The sequence below is a fragment of the Chrysemys picta genome, chromosome 19 (assembly GCF_011386835.1).
Source record: "Chrysemys picta bellii isolate R12L10 chromosome 19, ASM1138683v2, whole genome shotgun sequence".
Taxonomy (NCBI): domain Eukaryota; kingdom Metazoa; phylum Chordata; order Testudines; family Emydidae; genus Chrysemys; species Chrysemys picta.
Genome location: NC_088809.1, coordinates 15,910,806 through 15,928,043, shown reverse-complemented (window position 1 = coordinate 15,928,043; position 17,238 = coordinate 15,910,806). Strand labels below are relative to the sequence as shown.

Genomic DNA, 17,238 nt, shown 5'->3' with positions numbered 1-17,238 from the left:
TCCCTTCATGAACTTATCTGTTGTTCTAAGATGCTATGCTTCAATATAGACTGTATAAAGCATCGTGTCTTGAAATACTTAACTGGTTTTGTAGCTATGTATGCAGTGTCATCATTAACTCTAAATTTCCTTGAGAAGCCTCATGGTTTGTCTTGCAGTGTAGATTGTATCTTAGAAGGATGGTTTCTTTGCGTTACTGTCGGCACTTTCAGGGCCAAATTCTGCCCTCAGATACATCATTAAAGTCAGTGAGTTGTATATGCAGTTACCCCAGAGCAGATTTTGGTCCATAAAACACTTTCTCCCTAGTTAACCTTGCTTCTAATGTTCATAGCTAAACCCCAAACAACAAAATACACCAAACAGTTTTGTTGGTAATAGAGAATTCTTGGGATTAATGTTCTTCTTCTTGTAAAGGCATACTGAGGTTATTTTCTGACTATGCTACCAATGAATGAGCTATTGGCTTTTTATTTTTGAAGACCGGTTGTTTTTAGGACCACATTTTTGTTCTTGGCCTTATCAGAAATATATTGTTAGCGCCATCAGTCAATTCCTTAACTATTGAAATAAAGTAGAACTTCATTAAGTCATTCTAAAGACTGGAAGCCCATTATAAATTACTGAATTTTTGTTACCATGTTGGCAAACTCAGAATTAATGCGTCGAAAAATGTACTTGGTTTGTAGTTTTGATTATTTGATATTCTACAATGTACTAGAAAATGAAACCAAAGTAAGATGAAACCTCACGGTAACAGGTGCAGTCTCTGCTGCTAAATTTTTGCTGAGAAATGGGAAAAGAGGAAAAAAGACTTCACTTGTGGGGTGTATATGAGAGAGAGAATGGGAGACGTTCCCACTGTAAATAAATCATAAATAGAATGGTTAGGTGTTTAGAGTGATAATAAGCATTTATTGCCTGCTTATCTGCTTGTATTTATATTATTCAGATTAGTACCAAGCAAATAGGTTAGATAAGGTGATGAGCTATGCTAATGTTTTTATTTTTCTTTTATCTTAAAGCTCAAGCTATAAAAGCAAAAGGTCCAGTGTCTATCCCGTACCCGCTTTTCCAGTCGCATGTAGAAGACTTGTATGTGGAAGGACTTCCAGAAGGAATTCCCTTCAGGAGGCCATCTACCTATGGGATCCCACGCCTTGAGAGGATACTGCTGGCCAAGGAGCGGATACGGTTTGTGATTAAGAAGTAAGGAGCTTTGCATTTATTTTCACTCTTCCTTTCTTCATACTGTGCTCTAACCAAAATTCTTCACCGTCTCTGAGAATTTCCAAATTGATTACTACCAACAGATGGTTTTGTAGTGTTAGCAAGAAGTAATTTTTTCTGTCAAACCACTAAAGCATTGTTCGGGCACAGATTTGACACCACAATGCTGATTGTACAAGATCCCAATTCGTGAAGAATTTTCTCTAATGTCATGGGCCAGATCCTCAGCTGGTGTAATTTGGCATAACTCCATTGACTTTGGGGCTATACAAGTTTATACCAGCTGAGGATCTAGGTGTGAATTTCAAGTTTTTATGGTTCTGTTCTTCTGTTTTTCCTATCAGCATATTGTCTCGAGTTGTCCAGTGACTGGTAGTGTGTGACATTCACCATTAATAGCCTGGTGGTTCACTTCAGTCAGATGTGATAGTGCAAGTAATATAAATGAAGCTAAGATACAGGACAACTGCCATTTTTACATGTTTAATGCTGTTAATGGAAGTCCCTCCATTGACTGCCATGAGCTTTGGATCAAGACCATAATTAGCGGAAGAGGAAAATGTTTTGTTTCCATATGTTGCATTCCCTTCAGCATTCGTGTTAGTTTCCCAGATTTCCAGGCTATATGTTTCATTGATATCTGTGCAAAGCTTTTTGTGGGTGTCCACAGGAAAGTAAGATGAGGCTGCAATGAGAGCACAGACTCTGTTCTGCAACTGATTATTATCTTTGAGATCTGCTACCTTTGTCTCACTTGGGGAAAAAAAAAAAATCTCTGAACAGAGATTTTGCTTTTCATAGACTATCTTCCACCCTTCCTAAATTGGTCACAAGACAAGGATCCTTAATCAAGTACAGCAATTCTGTTACCTTTCCATTACTTTTATTGTGTGTAGTAACCAGAGCTGGCTGGAAAACAAGCATTCTTTATCACAGCAACATTGGAGGCTTGAAAATCTTTTTTCATTCCGCATGGGAAGAAAAACAAAAAAATTAAGAATGAACTTCCTTGAACACTTTTGCTAAATGAAATTGTATGGACTTAGATTGTAAGCCCTTTGGAGCAGAGACTTTTAGTTCTGTGTTCGTACAGTCCCTAGTACAGTGCGGTCCTGATCCAAGATTAGGGCACCTCGGTGCTACAGTAATACAAATAATTATTAAGATTGAAACATCTTTTTTGCATCAAAAAGGTCAGGTTTTTGATTAGTCTCTTTATGCCCCTTTCTGTGACGGGGATTGGAGAGTCCACTCTGGACACCAGAAGCCTTCCCATCAAAGTTTGTATGTGTCTGTGAAACGTTTTGGCTTCAACAAAACTGCATATCTCAGCAAAATACTATTTGTCAACAATTCTTCTGACAAGTTGTAGTAATAGCCTTCAGGGTTTGGTATTGACTAGAACCAGTATACTGCGGATTCTGAATACTGTTCTGGTCCCACAGCGGTAACTAAGAGTAGGATTTGCTACAGAGCTGTATGCTATAACTTCCCATTTGGTAAAAACGTATCAAAAGGTATGTTAATGCTGAAGAATGTATATTTGTGTTAATTTTTCAGACATGAGCTTTTGAATTCAACACGAGAAGATGCACCGCTGGACAAACCAGCTGCAGGAGGTAGGACTTCTAAACTTTTGGATTGCATAACATGATTAAATATGATAATATGATTAAATGTCTTCTATTCGTAAAGAGGCATCAAAATCCTTGATAACATACCACACCAAAATTTGCAAAATGGGAATGGGCAAAAAATGCTGGGTATCCATTTATGCCATATCCATAATTGTAAATGTATTTATAATAAGCACATACAGATTTTGTTACTGATCTTCTTTGTAACGTGCTTTGAGATCTACTGATGAAAAGCACTAAATAAGAGCTAGATATTATTATTGTATTTAGAAAATATAACATGAGGCCCAGAACAATGCATTTATGAACCTGAATTTAAACCAAATGTGTTGCACACAGGTGGTGAAGGTAAAATGAGATGTGAATGGCTAAACTGGCTGTATCTTTTTTTTTCACTTCAAAGAACATTGTGCTTTTAGGAGTCTTACTGAGCTAACCTATCAGATGAAATTGGCCACATAGAGATTCTATCATTTGATTATTAGTTTGACAGGGTAGGCTTTCTGTCTCCACAGTCGATGCCATTTTAGTGGCTAGAGAGGTATATTTATCAGAGTATGTTTGGTTAAGTTGATGATGTATTTAAACTGAAGTGTGAGATTAGGCTGTAACGTGCCAAAAATATGTTAATAGTGATATTGGTTATCTTCATGACTACTGGCATAAGGCAAGACTTACTAAGGGCTGGTCCACACTAAGCCCCCAGTTTGAACTAAGATACGCAACTTCAGCTACATGAATAACGTAGCTGAAGTCGAAGTACCTTAGTTCGAACTTAAAGGTACTTACCGGGGGTCCACACACGGCAGGCAGGCTCCCCCGTCGACTCTGCCTACTCCTCTCGCGGAGCAGGATTACCGGCGTCGACGGCGAGCACTTCCGGGATCGATTGCTTGCCGCCGAACTAGCGGGTAAGTATAGACGTACCCTAAGAGAATGTGACTATTCTCTTGTTATAATGCAAAAGGTCATTCATATTACCACTCGATCCTTTTTCCAATGGTAAATAGTCTCAATAGATAAAAACTCCTGCGTTCTTTTGCCTCCACTCAAAGATACTAGAAATTTCCACTCAAAGATAAGAATGCAAGCATTTATCTACATTATAATCCATATCCATCCGTTCCTTTTCCCCCAAACCTGGAAGACAAAGGATTACGTGTGTGGGTTTTTTTTTTTAAGAAATATACATATAGCATTGTGTGTATGATGATTGGAAAATTACTTTCCTCAACATGTGTTTTGATTAAGTTATTATCCTACCACCTGTCCCCACTTCAGGGTCAGGTTTTGCTAATTGTCTGAAGCTGAATGTTAAGAGTCTATATAAATTGTAATGTAGCTTGAAGCGATAGTAGCTCATATAAGCCTCCTAAACCCCAAAAATGCACATTGTCAACCTTGATCTGAGGGGGAATTGGGAATATTGGAGAGTTCCTGAGTCCATGGTAGAGGCATGAGACCTAGGAGTAAGTGTCTCCATTGGTGAAGCTTGTGTATCATTCTTTGTGCGGCCGTGTACTAGTATTTAAAGAAAAACAAATATTAAATACCCGTGTTAAAAAAAATAAGAGTTTAAATTAAGCAACAGAAAATAAGATTTAAGGATGTCATTCCATCCTTAACCAATTGCATGAAAGTATTGTATGTCACCCGCAAAGTAAGATCACCAACTGTTGTGAACCTCTTCACCCACCTGCTTTGAGGACCAAATTCAAGTGGTTGTAGGCATAGGATACGCTAAGGATGGAGTGCAAAGCATAACCATCCTTGCTTTTGTGATTTTTAAATCCAGCCCCCTTTTGCTGTTTTACTGAAGGGTTTAATAGAAGTAGTATGAAGACAAATGAGGTGTACTCACGTCTCTTGATATCCTTATGGTTGGGGAAACTAAAAACCCATGCCTTGTTGTATAGTGTTAGTGAATAGCAACTGTGTGTCACTTGTCTTTACAATCTTGCAGTTAATCAAAATAATTAAGGAAAGTTATCTTTGTTTTGTTACTGTTAATTGTAGTGAAAGAAGAGTGGTATGCCCGAATCACCAAATTAAGGAAGATGGTAGATCAACTTTTCTGTAAAAAATTTGGTAAGTACACTGCTAGTATTCCAACTTCTTGTGTGGCTTTTAATCCATAGTAGGTTGATTTTATATTAGCTATCCTTAAGAAAGCTTTATTGGATCCTTCTGAGGCATAAGTGATATATCTATCTCATAGAACTGGAAGGGACCCTGAAAGGTCATCGACTCCAGCCCCCTGTCTTCACAAGCAGGACCAAGTACTGATTTTGCCCCAGATCCCTAAGTGGCTCCCTCAAGAATTGAACTCACAATCCTGGGTTTAGCAGGCCAATGCTCAAACCACTGAGCTATCCCTCCCGCCCCGGAGAGTGGATAAAACTCTTGAATGAAAATTTTCCAGATGCTTGAAATCCTGACTGTTAAGCAAAAATAAATCTTTTATTGCTGTAATGTTTATTCAAAAGGGTAAATTTACAGTAAAGTTCATCTGTAAAGTTACCTTTTATGGTTCTGATTCCTTTTGTATTTGGATTTTTCTCTCTAGTTGTGGTAAAGCAAACAGTCAGCTTATTTTTCAATGTACAGTATAACATCAGTGGCACTATTAGGATTTATAGCTGAGCATTTCTGGGCTTTTTGAATTTGAATGCTGTTTCCCCCAGCCTACTTAGGAACATATACAGGTCAAGAATGAAACTACTGAAAATGTGATACTGTATGAAAATAAGTTCAAATCGCTTTGAGCCCAATCCTGCTTTGACTTTTTCTTCTGTGCAAACCCATTGGCACTAATCTTCAATCCGGCACTGCTGGTGGGCTACATTCTGAACATCAGATGAGACACTATGATAATTAATCCACTAAACTCTGTCTTCAACTTGGAGTCCAGTGGGTTTGGATATTCTTTGCTATGCTAAGACCTAATGTTACTGTTTATGTGATGGCCCAGAGACTTTGTGATAGTTTTTGCTGAATCAAAATGTTTGGCTGGACTGATCGATCATTGGATTTATTTTGTTGTTCTAACAGCTGAGGCCCTAGGGAGCACTGAGCCGAAGGCTGTCCCATACCAGAAATTTGAGGCACACCCCAGTGATCTCTATGTGGAGGGTCTGCCAGAGAACATTCCATTTAGGAGTCCATCCTGGTATGGAATCCCTCGGCTGGAAAAGATTATTCAAGTGGGCAACAGAATAAAATTTGTAATCAAAAGGTAGGTGAACATTTTAGTCCATAAATTGAAAAAGCAAGAGGAAAAGGCCAAGAGATTGATTGATTGAAGCAAAAGAAAAGCTTTCAGCTTTATAACACCATAAAGCATTCTGAGTTCTGGTATCAGGCAGACAGAAGATATTTCACATTGCAAAGAAAATTGGTGTTCGCAATTTAGGCCATAATCTTCCTAAGTATCTATATAGCAGCTAGCCCATTTTGGTGACAATTTGAAATAAATAATATTAAAATCAAAACATAGATTCATAAAACAAACAAAAAATCATTATTCAGATACTGTATAGAACAATTTGATAACCTGCTCTCTAATTACAGGCCAGAACTACTAACTCTCAGTCCGACAGAAGTTACTCAACCAAGATCTAATACGCCAGGTAGGATGCATACTGTATGCAAGTTCCATCTATATATCCATATGCAGAATAAATATATGAAATGAATTTTTCTGACCTCTATGCATGACTAAAGTGGTACCAAATATGTATAAATACAGAAGAGAAACTCTCTTTAAACTAATATATTTGTACTTGAAGGAATCTTGCATATTTTTGCTAAATTAGAAATTAACCACAATCTTTGTAAAAGCAAGTGTGTGAGATATAAATATATCTTGACCGACAATTAACTCTCTTCCTCACTTTACTGAGTAGGAAAATTTTTAAATGTGTTGGAGGGAGGGGGTGGTGTTTGGTGTGAGAGAAATTTTTTGGAGCACTACATTATTTTTTAAAGAAAATGAAGCACAAGATTATTTTTGCTTCTGGGAATACTGGTATACTCTTCACAAGGTTTATAACCAATATGGCCATCCTTGAAAATAATGATCTGAAACACATTATGGTTGGTGTCCAGCTAATCTCTGACACTTTAGAAATTGAATGGTTCAGACTTAAAACCTAGAGGAAACTTAAGTTCTCAAGAAGTTTTATTAGGGCCTAATCCAAAGTCCATGGAAGTCACTGGACATCTTTCCGTAAACTTCAGTGGGCTTTTGAGCAGGCTCTTAATGTCTTGTGTGATCGTAATCATCTTTTAAAAGTGAGAAGTGCCTCTCCGTCTCCGGAATGATTTTTTTAAAGAACCATAAAGTGTAGTGAAGGAAAAAGAACCCAGATGACTCTTTCAGGCCTCCTTTTTTTAATCTCCTAAAATAAGAGAACTGCTAGGAAATGATAGATCAGGGATGTTGTTTTGTAAGTACATTGGTATTTCATGACTATGTACACTACCAAGTTCAGAACTTGTTTCATATAAGAGGGTGAGTCCCCTAGTGGTTGTAACACAGGACTAGGAACCTGCTTTACTAGATTTCTCTTGCCCCCATTTACCCACCTGGGTGCAATATCTACCAAACAGCAGTGTTATGATACTGAATTTATTTGTAAAACACGTTGGGATCATCAGGTCAGAGGTACCATGTATGTGCAGATTGGTACCTGATCACTTTAATGACTTATAAAGCACAGTTTGATTTAGTCAAGAGTCTGTATTCACAATTTTCAATCCATAGAACCACAAAAAATGTTAGGTTTTACCTAACCAGAGAATGCAGGTCGCTTTTTCCTCCAAATGTTTGCGGTTCAATAGTATCCACGTCTTATGAAAGCATATTGGAGATTTTTCTTGGCTTTCAGGGATAAGACTTGTATGTGGAGATAGGGTAGCCAACTGCAGAGTTGGGTAGCATCTAGTTTCAGTCTTGCTGCCAAAGCCCTTGCTCATTGTCCTACTGTACAACATAACTGGCGGGTTGACAAGATAACTGCAACAATAAGTATGAACAATATCAGTGACGAAAGAAACTGTTTTCATAGCATCTTACTTCTGGAAGAACTGGCATGCAGCAATCACCATTTAAAAAGAAAAAAGCCTAATAGAGTGATCAGAATGACATGCTGATTTTCCCACTGGTTACTATATCTATCATCAGCTGCTGGGAAAGACTAGTGCTGTAAATACACACAAAACTTTGCCTGTGGCCATATCCAGGGCACAAGTTAAATAAACACAGAAAAAATGTTCAGTTTGGCTTGAAACGCTAGTGAAAACCACTGGATGCAACATTCTTTCCTGGCAATTAGTCCTAAGGCAAAACTGGAGAATGTCCCCTGTGCCATTGTTGCTAAAGCAGACTGTCTCTCCCCGAACACACATACCAATTTTTTCGAACAATTCAAAATGTTAGTTTTGCAGAACAATAAATAAAGATAGTTTCTATACCAGATAGTTTAGGGGGACAACATTTTGATTTTGTATTTTAAAAAAATTCAAGAATTATTTTGGCTAGTAAGAATAGTATGGTGCTCTTTGGTTGGATAGAAAACTTCCCCTCATGTGTGTTCAGCCCAGACAATATTCCCTTGTGCTTCTTGTGTGGTGGTACTAGAAATCTAAAAATAAAGCTGTTCAGTATATTTTTTTCACTTGCCAAGTTAAAGCCCCAATCTTGCAAATACTTTCTTGTATGCATAAGTTTGTGTGTTAAATGCTTGCAGGACTGGGGTCCATGTGAACTCTTTTAAATTAGTAAACAACATAAATGGTGAAAATTATGAACATTCTTTGTTTTTTATAATTGAAGGGGTTAGAAGTAAAACGGACCAGATAATTTGTTCATTTGAAATATGATTTTGAGCCTGTGATCCTGTGTACATATTGTTTGTTTCATACATATGCCTTTTTTAAAATGCTGGTTTCATTTCTACAGTAAAAGTTATCTCTCCTCAATGGATATGATCAGTAATTATAATTAAACTGTTTGTTGGGGAATAAAATGAGTATATTTAAGTATTTTTTATTTCCACTAACATGCTCCCTGCCTCCCTCTCCACCTAATTTAGAAAATTGGCTCCTGGCTTGCTTTCTGTCACCAACTTTCCTTTATAATAAAAGCAAGACTACATTATTTTTGATAGTCAAAATTTATGACAAAGCTCTAAATCTTCATATTCTGTTCTAAAGATTTTTAATCTCATGAGCTAAAATCATTAATAATTCCGGTTGTGTCAAAGCCACTAAAATAATTCCTTCCCACTGCCCAGGGTCCTGAAGGACAAGTTCATACACTTGGGACAGTGATAGAGATTTATAATCATGCTTAGACATATTTTCCCATCATTATATACATATTCTGTATATAATTTCAGTTACCTTAATAAGCAGTACATGTGTAAATCCTTCTATACCAAATTGTGATTGCGCATCTTAGAAAGTAAGACAATTTTTGCATTGATAGTTAGACTCCAGTGATAAAATAAATACGTTTAGGACTACCACTTTTTCCCAAATATCCGTTAATAACTCAGTAACCCAAGATGCATCTATTTTTGATTTTCAGTCAAAGAAGATTGGAATGTCAGAATCACAAAACTAAGGAAGCAAGTGGAAGAGATATTTAATCTGAAATTTGGTGAGTTAAACCTTAAGTAAACTGTGTTGTAGTGCTACTCTGTTTTAAAACAATTTTCTGTACAAGGAGTATTATGGTGCACAATAAATTAAAACAAATATTCAAAATGTTGCAGAACAACAGATCTGGGAGTCTTGGGTTTTATTCCCCACTCTTGCTAGTGGCTTGCTATGTGACATGGGGCAAGTCATATCCGTACTCTCTGTGTCTAGGTTTCTCTAAAAAGGGGATTCATTATATTTATGCAAATTCATAAAGGGCTTTCAGATCCTTAGGTGAAAGGAACTCTTAAAAAACAGTAGCAGATACTGTGGACCTAGATTGATAACTGTTGCAAGATCCTACCTAGTGAGATCCGCAAAATCACTACATGCGGTGATTCCAAACTGTGGAATGATGGCGGGAAAGTTGTTTTAAACCCCTTCTCTCATCCTTTTCTGATTCCGGTTCGGGTGCTGCTGCCACTAATAAAAATGCCAGCCTTACTAAGAACAATTGAACTAAAATGCCTCCCATCTGAGCTCATCACGTCATCTTTACTTTCAGCCCAAGCCCTGGGGCTTTCAGAGGCAGTGAAGGTTCCCTACCCTGTGTTTGAATCGAACCCTGAGTACTTGTATGTGGAAGGCTTGCCAGAAGGAATCCCCTTCCGGAGTCCCACGTGGTTTGGAATTCCACGCCTTGAAAGAATTGTCCGTGGAAGTGGCAAAATCAAATTTATTGTTAAAAAGTAAGTTTATCATTTGGTTATTTTTAACTGCTGATGGCTAAAATTATATGACACTCTTCCTGGGGCGTTTGGGTTTTTAAATGCTGCCTAATGTCTTTTATAGATAAAAGAAAGCGAACTATTTTGGCACATTCACTTTTTCTGATAAAAGGACATGCCTTTCTGATTAAATTTCACAAAATGGGGTGTATGTGCCTCATTGGTGTGTACCATGCAATGTGTATCTAGGGCAGATAGTCGTTCTGCCTCTTGAAGCGTTTTTCCCCCTAGAGTAAATGCAAAAAGCCAGGTACTTAGCCTTAGATTTTGAAACTTTCTTATTACTTTACATCGACTCGCCCATACTTCATGATCTAAAAGACTGTTACGATGACTTTATATAAATGTGTCTGAATCCCAGTAAATAATTCACTGTGCTACTTTTTGTATCTATAATTTATTAGACTGCGTTCTGTAACATATTTTACATTTTTAGGCCAGAGCTGGTCACTTCTTATTTGCCTGCTGGCTTGGCTAGTAAAGTAAACACTAAAGGTAAGTGGTTAAACATTCCATACTGCCCTCACTTCAGAGGCCTAAATTCTGCTTCCATTACCTGACTGAATAACAGCTTAGTACTTGAAAACAGTGTGGGCTACTGATAGAGGTGCTGCCTAACATGAGCAAGGGTGGAAGAATCTGGCCCAAAGGGTTTTCCTAAAAACACAAAACCTATATTCTTTTAAAACACGTAACAAAAGTCACACGTTAATATCTGCTTAAAAACACACCAATTAATTATACCATTCATTTATTTTATGATCTGCAGCAACATAAATCTGGAGGATGTAAACGACATAAATTACAAAGCTCTCGGGTCGCATTGATTTGGCTGTTAACAGCATCATCTAGTATATAAAAATCCAACTTATATTTAAAAAATAAGACATATTTCTTAGAGAAACCGTCAAGTCATTTACAAAATAAAGATCTTTATAAATATCAACATGAATTAACTTTTTGGATTTAGATAATCGAAAGTACCAAAGATGTAAATTTCATTTAAAACCAGTGTGCCAAAGATATTACCTGTCTTTATCTTGTGTGGTGCTCACAATATGTAGTGAATATTGAATGAGCGTCTCAGATCTGCTTATTTCACAAGCAATACATTCACTTTTTAAAGTATGTGATCTTACCTGCATTGTTTTGCTTTTATAAAGCATACCATTAAACAATACACATTATATGTCAGATTATTTTGTTTGTGGGATGTTTCCAAGTACTGTCTTTTGGGAGCTATAAAGTATGTCCATTACCGAAGAGTAACAGTATTATTGATTTGTAGCATTGAGTCCAAAGAGTTCAAAGAGAGCAAGAAGTCCTGCAAGCAATTCAAAGGTTCCAGAGATTGAGGTGACTGTTGAAGAAGGTAGGAAATCTTCCTTTAGGGAATATTCTTATAAAAGTAACTGCAGAAGACCTTTCATCCACAGTACAATTATATTATTTTTAAAAATAATCTCTTAGGGCAAAACTTATGTCGAAAACTTAATGTAACTTCACGATACCAGTTCTATTTTTCATTTCTGATTAACATTATAAGGTATAGGAAGAACGAAGGCTCTGTCAAAGATTGTTTCACAACACATTTGGATCCTTCATTCCAAAGAGGGAAATGAGAACTTGTTTTAAGGCAAATAATACAGAAGGGTGGACAATGACTAAATGATGCTAAAGTATGTTATGTTTTAATTCCACAATCCTTAAAGCACTTCTAAACAGAATTTTTGTTCTGGTGTTGACTCAAAATTTGTTTTACTTAGTAATCAATTGCCATATTTCATCATTTTTGTTTCTCAGAAGGTGGTTACTGGTATGCTCTCTCTCGCTCTTAAATATTACACTGTATAGATATAGATATGTTTGTTCGTTTCTGCAGGTCCTAATAAACCACAAACAACAGATGTTCGAACTAATTCTCAAACCAATGGATCCAATATGGGCTTCAAGCCACGAGGAAGAGAGTTTTCTTTTGGTAAATATTGTGGGTTTTAATCTGCCTTGATAGCCTTTGTTAATTTTGATATTTTGAAAGTTTTTGAGATTTCATCATAGTAGAGAGGTTTTTTTAACAGATATATCTTCATTCTGCATTTGATGATTGAGTCAAATGCTTTTTGAGTTTGCATGTATTGGGATAGGTGATCATAGAAATCAAAAGATTATGCTATCTGCTGCTCACAATAGTCATCAGAGAGCAGTTCTCTGACCATGGTTCCCTGCTTTTAGAAGACATATTTTGGGCAGAGTCATGTGTAGGAATTTTAACTTTTCCTCCCTATTGTGGGTTGGCCCTGTGCAGGGTTATCAACATGATGGTCACAAAATGTAAAACAAAAGAACGTTCTTTTTGCTCAGTACAAGTTTAGAATGGAGTTAAAAGGGTTAATATTGATTTGTGATAAAAATCTATCCTTTCATGAAACTAGTATAATTGAGATTACATTTCTCAAGGAAATAGCCTGTCTGTCTGTCTGGCCTTTTCAAAGCTTTGGGTGCTGGCTCAGATAATTCTGTGCGCCTCTGAGGACTGTAATATATCACTGTTGAATTCATTATAGTGGAGTCTTTGATTTATTCATTAGCTGAGATCTTTTGTAAAGTTTCAAGGAGAAGAGTCTCAATAGTGGATATGAGTTAGGATTAGAGGGAATGGTTCAATGCTGTTTAGTGTCTGGTAGCCATTTTGTTCATTTTTGACTTCATATTCATCGGTAAACAATTGTTGTAAATATTTTAATATATATATATAAAAATACACAATTCCTAGACAGATTTTTTGCTCAATACAAATATACAAATGCTGACCTAACTCTTCTTATTTCCTGACAGAGGCTTGGAATGCCAAAATTACTGACCTAAAACAAAAAGTTGAAAATCTTTTTAATGAAAAATGTGGTAAGCATGTCAACCTTTTTTAAAACGTACATTTTAGAGCTTGATGAGATTACTTATTTAGGCATGTACGTTATGTCTGATGGTGCTGTTCATACACAGATTCTGAAAGACTCTAATAGCCTTACAAACTCTGGGCCCTGTTATCTCCCATGAGCTTGATTCTCATATCGCGGATTGAAAATTCCAAACTATCAGATTCCCCCTAAATTTTCCATGTAAGGCTGGAAATGGAGGAGTGGTGCAGGGGTTTGGCTTCAAAAATCCACAAACATCCTGTGGTCCACCAGAGACCCATTAGTTCCATATTGCCATGTACCTCCTTGTGGCTCAGCCGGACAACATGGCTGCAAGAGGAGCTGTGCTGTTAGGGACTCAAACAGTCTTTCAGGAAGAGGCGCTTGCTTGATTTACTGCAGACTTGAGATTTTCCCCTTGTGTGTATGTGGAAGGTATCCAAGGAGCATGGCCCACTTTCTGCCCACCAGCAGTGCTGGAAACCTAACTCCCTTCTTCAGGATAAAATACTATTTTTATAATTTACATGCTCTTTCATTTCAGGGGAAGCTCTGGGGCTTAAAGATCCTGTCAAGGTCCCATTTGCGTTATTTGAATCCTACCCAGAGGATTTCTACGTGGAAGGACTACCTGAAGGGGTGCCATTCCGCCGACCATCTACTTTTGGCATTCCAAGATTGGAGAAGATCCTGCGAAACAAATCTAAGATAAAATTTATCATAAAAAAGTAAGAGAACTGTGTGTGTCAATGGAAATGAGCTTCAGAGCTTAAAAAACAAAGTTCAGCCCTGAAAAAGTGCTAGATCCCTCCACTAACCACACTAGTATATATACGGAAATGTCTAGCAAACCAGGAAATGCCAGAGGATTTTTCAGATCTACGGAAGGATATATTAACATTTTTCTGTGCTGAATGCTCCTCAAAGCCTGCTTAATGGGGAGCAGCACACCGTTCTGGGCTTATTTCAATGTTAATGTTGACTTTGCATTTTCCCTTTAGTGGGAGCTGCAGGCTTTGTAGTTACGTCATTTGTACCTAAAAGGTCACCAACACTGCAGCAAGGAGTAAGGATGTTAAATCAAACTTCTGATGGATGACAAAAACTCCGATTTTCAGAAATTTGTCAAGTGTCCGTCGTGCAACATGGTGGTGCCGACCCCTGATCTTTAGAGTAAAAACATTAAGATAATTAGGGATTTGACATATATGTGATGAAGGTAGAAAACCAAAATGATCGCTCGTCTTGTTAACTTTGTGTAACAGCCTGACCAACATTACTGTACTAACTTTGCTCTCCCTCTCCTGACCACTCAGTTTTGACAGCTAGTATTTCCTTTGCTGTTGGATGGAAATGATGGATTGAACGTAATTTTACTGTTCTATATGAAATGTTCAAATCTGTTCATCTGCAGGCCTGAGATGTTTGAGGCAGCGATTAAGGAAAGCTCTGCTAAAAGTCCCCAGAGTAAGTATTATGACAGCTAAGGAGTTTGGATGGTGATCTGTTTTGGGCTGCTTTCAAAGATTATAACACTTCAGGAATGTTGCCCAGTGTAAACCAATTCCTGAAAACTTCACAGTATATTCACTGGAAAGTCTTATCCAAGTAGAAATCAAGACATAGCCTTAACTGTGGTGCCACTGGTACACCTCTATAATGAAGATATGTCCCTACTCTGAGGAGCTGTAAAGCTGTTACATTTTCTTGACTTCTATCTAGTTTCCTCAACTCAACAATTCAGCGTCAGTAATGGCTTTCTTGTTTATCAGTCAGTTTTGTATCATCTAGCACATTTAAGGTCTCAGATCCCTTTGCGCTGACTGCTACAGTGCCTCCTTCAAATCAGATGAAAAGGATTGAGGTACTGGTTAATGGCCCATACTGTACTCCCAAATTGTGACATAAAGCAGGTATTCCATAGAACAGGGGTTGGCAACCTTTCAGAAGTGGTGTGCCGAGTCTTCATGTAGTCACTCTAATTTAAGGTTTCGCGTGCCAGTAATACATGTTAACGTTTTTAGAAGGTCTCTTTCTATAAGTCTGTAATATATAACTAAACTATTGTTGTATGTAAAGTAAATAAGGTTTTTTAAATGTTTGAGAAGCTTCATTTAAAATTAAATTAAAATGCAGAGCCCCCCGGACTGGTGGACTGGACCCGGCCAGTGTGAGTGTCACTGAAAATCAGCTCACGTGCCATGGGTTGCCTACACCTGCCATAGAAGAGGTTGGGTTTCTGGGGTGCATTCATTTGGACCTGATGCTACTCTCAGTAGTTTAAATCAGAGGTTACTCCATTGAATTTAGTGATGTTACGCCAGCGTAAAGGTAGTGTCAGTGAGAGCAGGATCAAGAATGAAACATTGGACCAGATCCTCAGTTGTAGGCATCACTCCATTAAAATCAGGTATAAAAGATTTCCTGTGTGGCTGAGAATTTAATATTCCACTATTCATTCTTTTGATCAATATGTTTTACTAGTGTTACTAGAAATTGAGTGCTCTAGTTTATTGCTTTGACCAAAACATGGAAATATCCACACATTCTTTTTTAAAAATAAAATATCATTGGAAAACCTGCTAGGCAAACAAAACAAGACCCTTGTAACATAAATTAACCCTTTCTCTTGGTTTTGGTAGTTTGTAAGAAATAGCTGGAGGGTAAACTTTCAGAAGTGAAGTCCCATTTTCAGTAATGACTTAAGCACTTCGGAGCCTACGTGTCATTGACAATCAAGGGACTTAGGCATTTAGACTAAGTCCTTTTGGAAATTGAGCTTTTTTTTTTTTTTACACCACAAATCTATTTCTCTCCCAATGTTTCCCTTTTTATTTAATATGCTGGAAAGGTGTTAGCCCATCTCGAGCCATTTTGCTCATACTTTAAATTCCTGTTTCTGTTTAAGGAAAAACCAGTTCATCCAATACATCAAATACAACAAGCACCACAACAAAGCCAGTGGTGAACACAGCCGCAGGGGTTGAAGATCTTAACATCATTCAAGTGACTATACCAGGTAGGTGGGTGCTCTGATTTTACTGCTGCTTACTGTTTATAGCTCTCATTCTTCAGGGCAGGAGCTCTTTGCCTAATGTTCCCACCTGCCCCCTATCGTGATTTGCCTTTTGACTCATCCTGTCTTATATATAGTACAGCCTACAAAGAGTATCACTTAATAGCCTCTCTTAAGTGACCTTTGTCTGCACTGTTGTCACACTGATTTTTTTAAATTTTTATGATTGTGTGTACTACTTAGTGAAATCTGCAGAAAAATTGAATCTCAGTTCAGTTCCCATTTGCAGGTGGTCACATCTGCACGACCCCCCACCCCATCACATGCTAAATTAAGCGTTAATTTGCAACCTTTTTGGCAGTCTCAGTAGACACAATTAGGATTAAATGATCATGGAGATTCTCTTCCCCAGAAGTGGTCACTTCAGCTCAGGGATAAATTACACTGGTTAGGCAGTGTGGGAAGGCTTGCACTGTGGCTAAATAGAGGATTTCAGTCCCCAGTCTTACACTGTCACCACATTTACTTAAAATAAATCATGATTTGTAAATAATGGGTTTATTCAATACATTTTCTCCTTTAATTAATCTAACATTGTCCTGTAAATATTTTGAAATCCTTTTCAGGCCTGTTTAAAACTGCTACTTTTTATAGTTCGCATATTTACAAAATCCTCCATTACTGCTATAACCAAAAAACCAGTGAAAAGGCCTATTTTTGTTCTGATTACCTAGTGCTTAATAAAGCAAACATCTGTTCTTGTTTTAAATAAGCTCTTGTGCAGTCAGTACTGCACTAGTTGAAGAAGAAAATCACCTGCTAAATCCTGACACTAACAATTTCTTTCAGATGATGAAAGTGAAAGATTATCAAAAGTAGAAAAGGCTCGACAACTGAGAGAACAAGTAAATGACCTCTTCAGCAGGAAGTTTGGTAATTGTTTTTATTACTGATTTGAAATAGCTTTGAAAGTAACCACTGATTTACATTTTGGTTTTAAATAAGTA

At 37.3% G+C, this 17,238-nt stretch overlaps 1 protein-coding gene across 8 annotated transcripts in view; it reads left to right on the top strand.

The window, feature by feature from the left end:
* The window catches only part of GTF2I (general transcription factor IIi), an 81,582-nt gene that overhangs the window by 55,268 nt on the left and 9,076 nt on the right, over positions 1 to 17,238 (top strand). For 7 of the 8 annotated variants that reach the window (XR_010593922.1, XR_010593923.1, XR_508499.4 and 4 more), the window contains 15 exons: positions 1,026 to 1,209; positions 2,791 to 2,849; positions 4,884 to 4,955; positions 5,919 to 6,102; positions 6,438 to 6,496; positions 9,460 to 9,531; positions 10,078 to 10,261; positions 10,737 to 10,795; positions 11,589 to 11,672; positions 12,183 to 12,278; positions 13,136 to 13,201; positions 13,760 to 13,943; positions 14,630 to 14,682; positions 16,124 to 16,234; positions 17,081 to 17,164. Coding sequence is in view for 3 of the 8 variants with exons in the window: in XM_008166142.4 (XP_008164364.2) it covers positions 1,026 to 1,209; positions 2,791 to 2,849; positions 4,884 to 4,955; positions 5,919 to 6,102; positions 6,438 to 6,496; positions 9,460 to 9,531; positions 10,078 to 10,261; positions 10,737 to 10,795; positions 11,589 to 11,672; positions 12,183 to 12,278; positions 13,136 to 13,201; positions 13,760 to 13,943; positions 14,630 to 14,682; positions 16,124 to 16,234; positions 17,081 to 17,164 (1,551 nt within the window). In the remaining 5 variants the exon portion in view is untranslated. Of the gene's footprint in view, positions 1 to 1,025; positions 1,210 to 2,790; positions 2,850 to 4,883; positions 4,956 to 5,918; positions 6,103 to 6,437; positions 6,497 to 9,459; positions 9,532 to 10,077; positions 10,262 to 10,736; positions 10,796 to 11,588; positions 11,980 to 12,182; positions 12,279 to 13,135; positions 13,202 to 13,759; positions 13,944 to 14,629; positions 14,683 to 16,123; positions 16,235 to 17,080; positions 17,165 to 17,238 lie in introns of those variants that run through there. The other variant, XR_010593924.1, reaches the window with a different exon arrangement.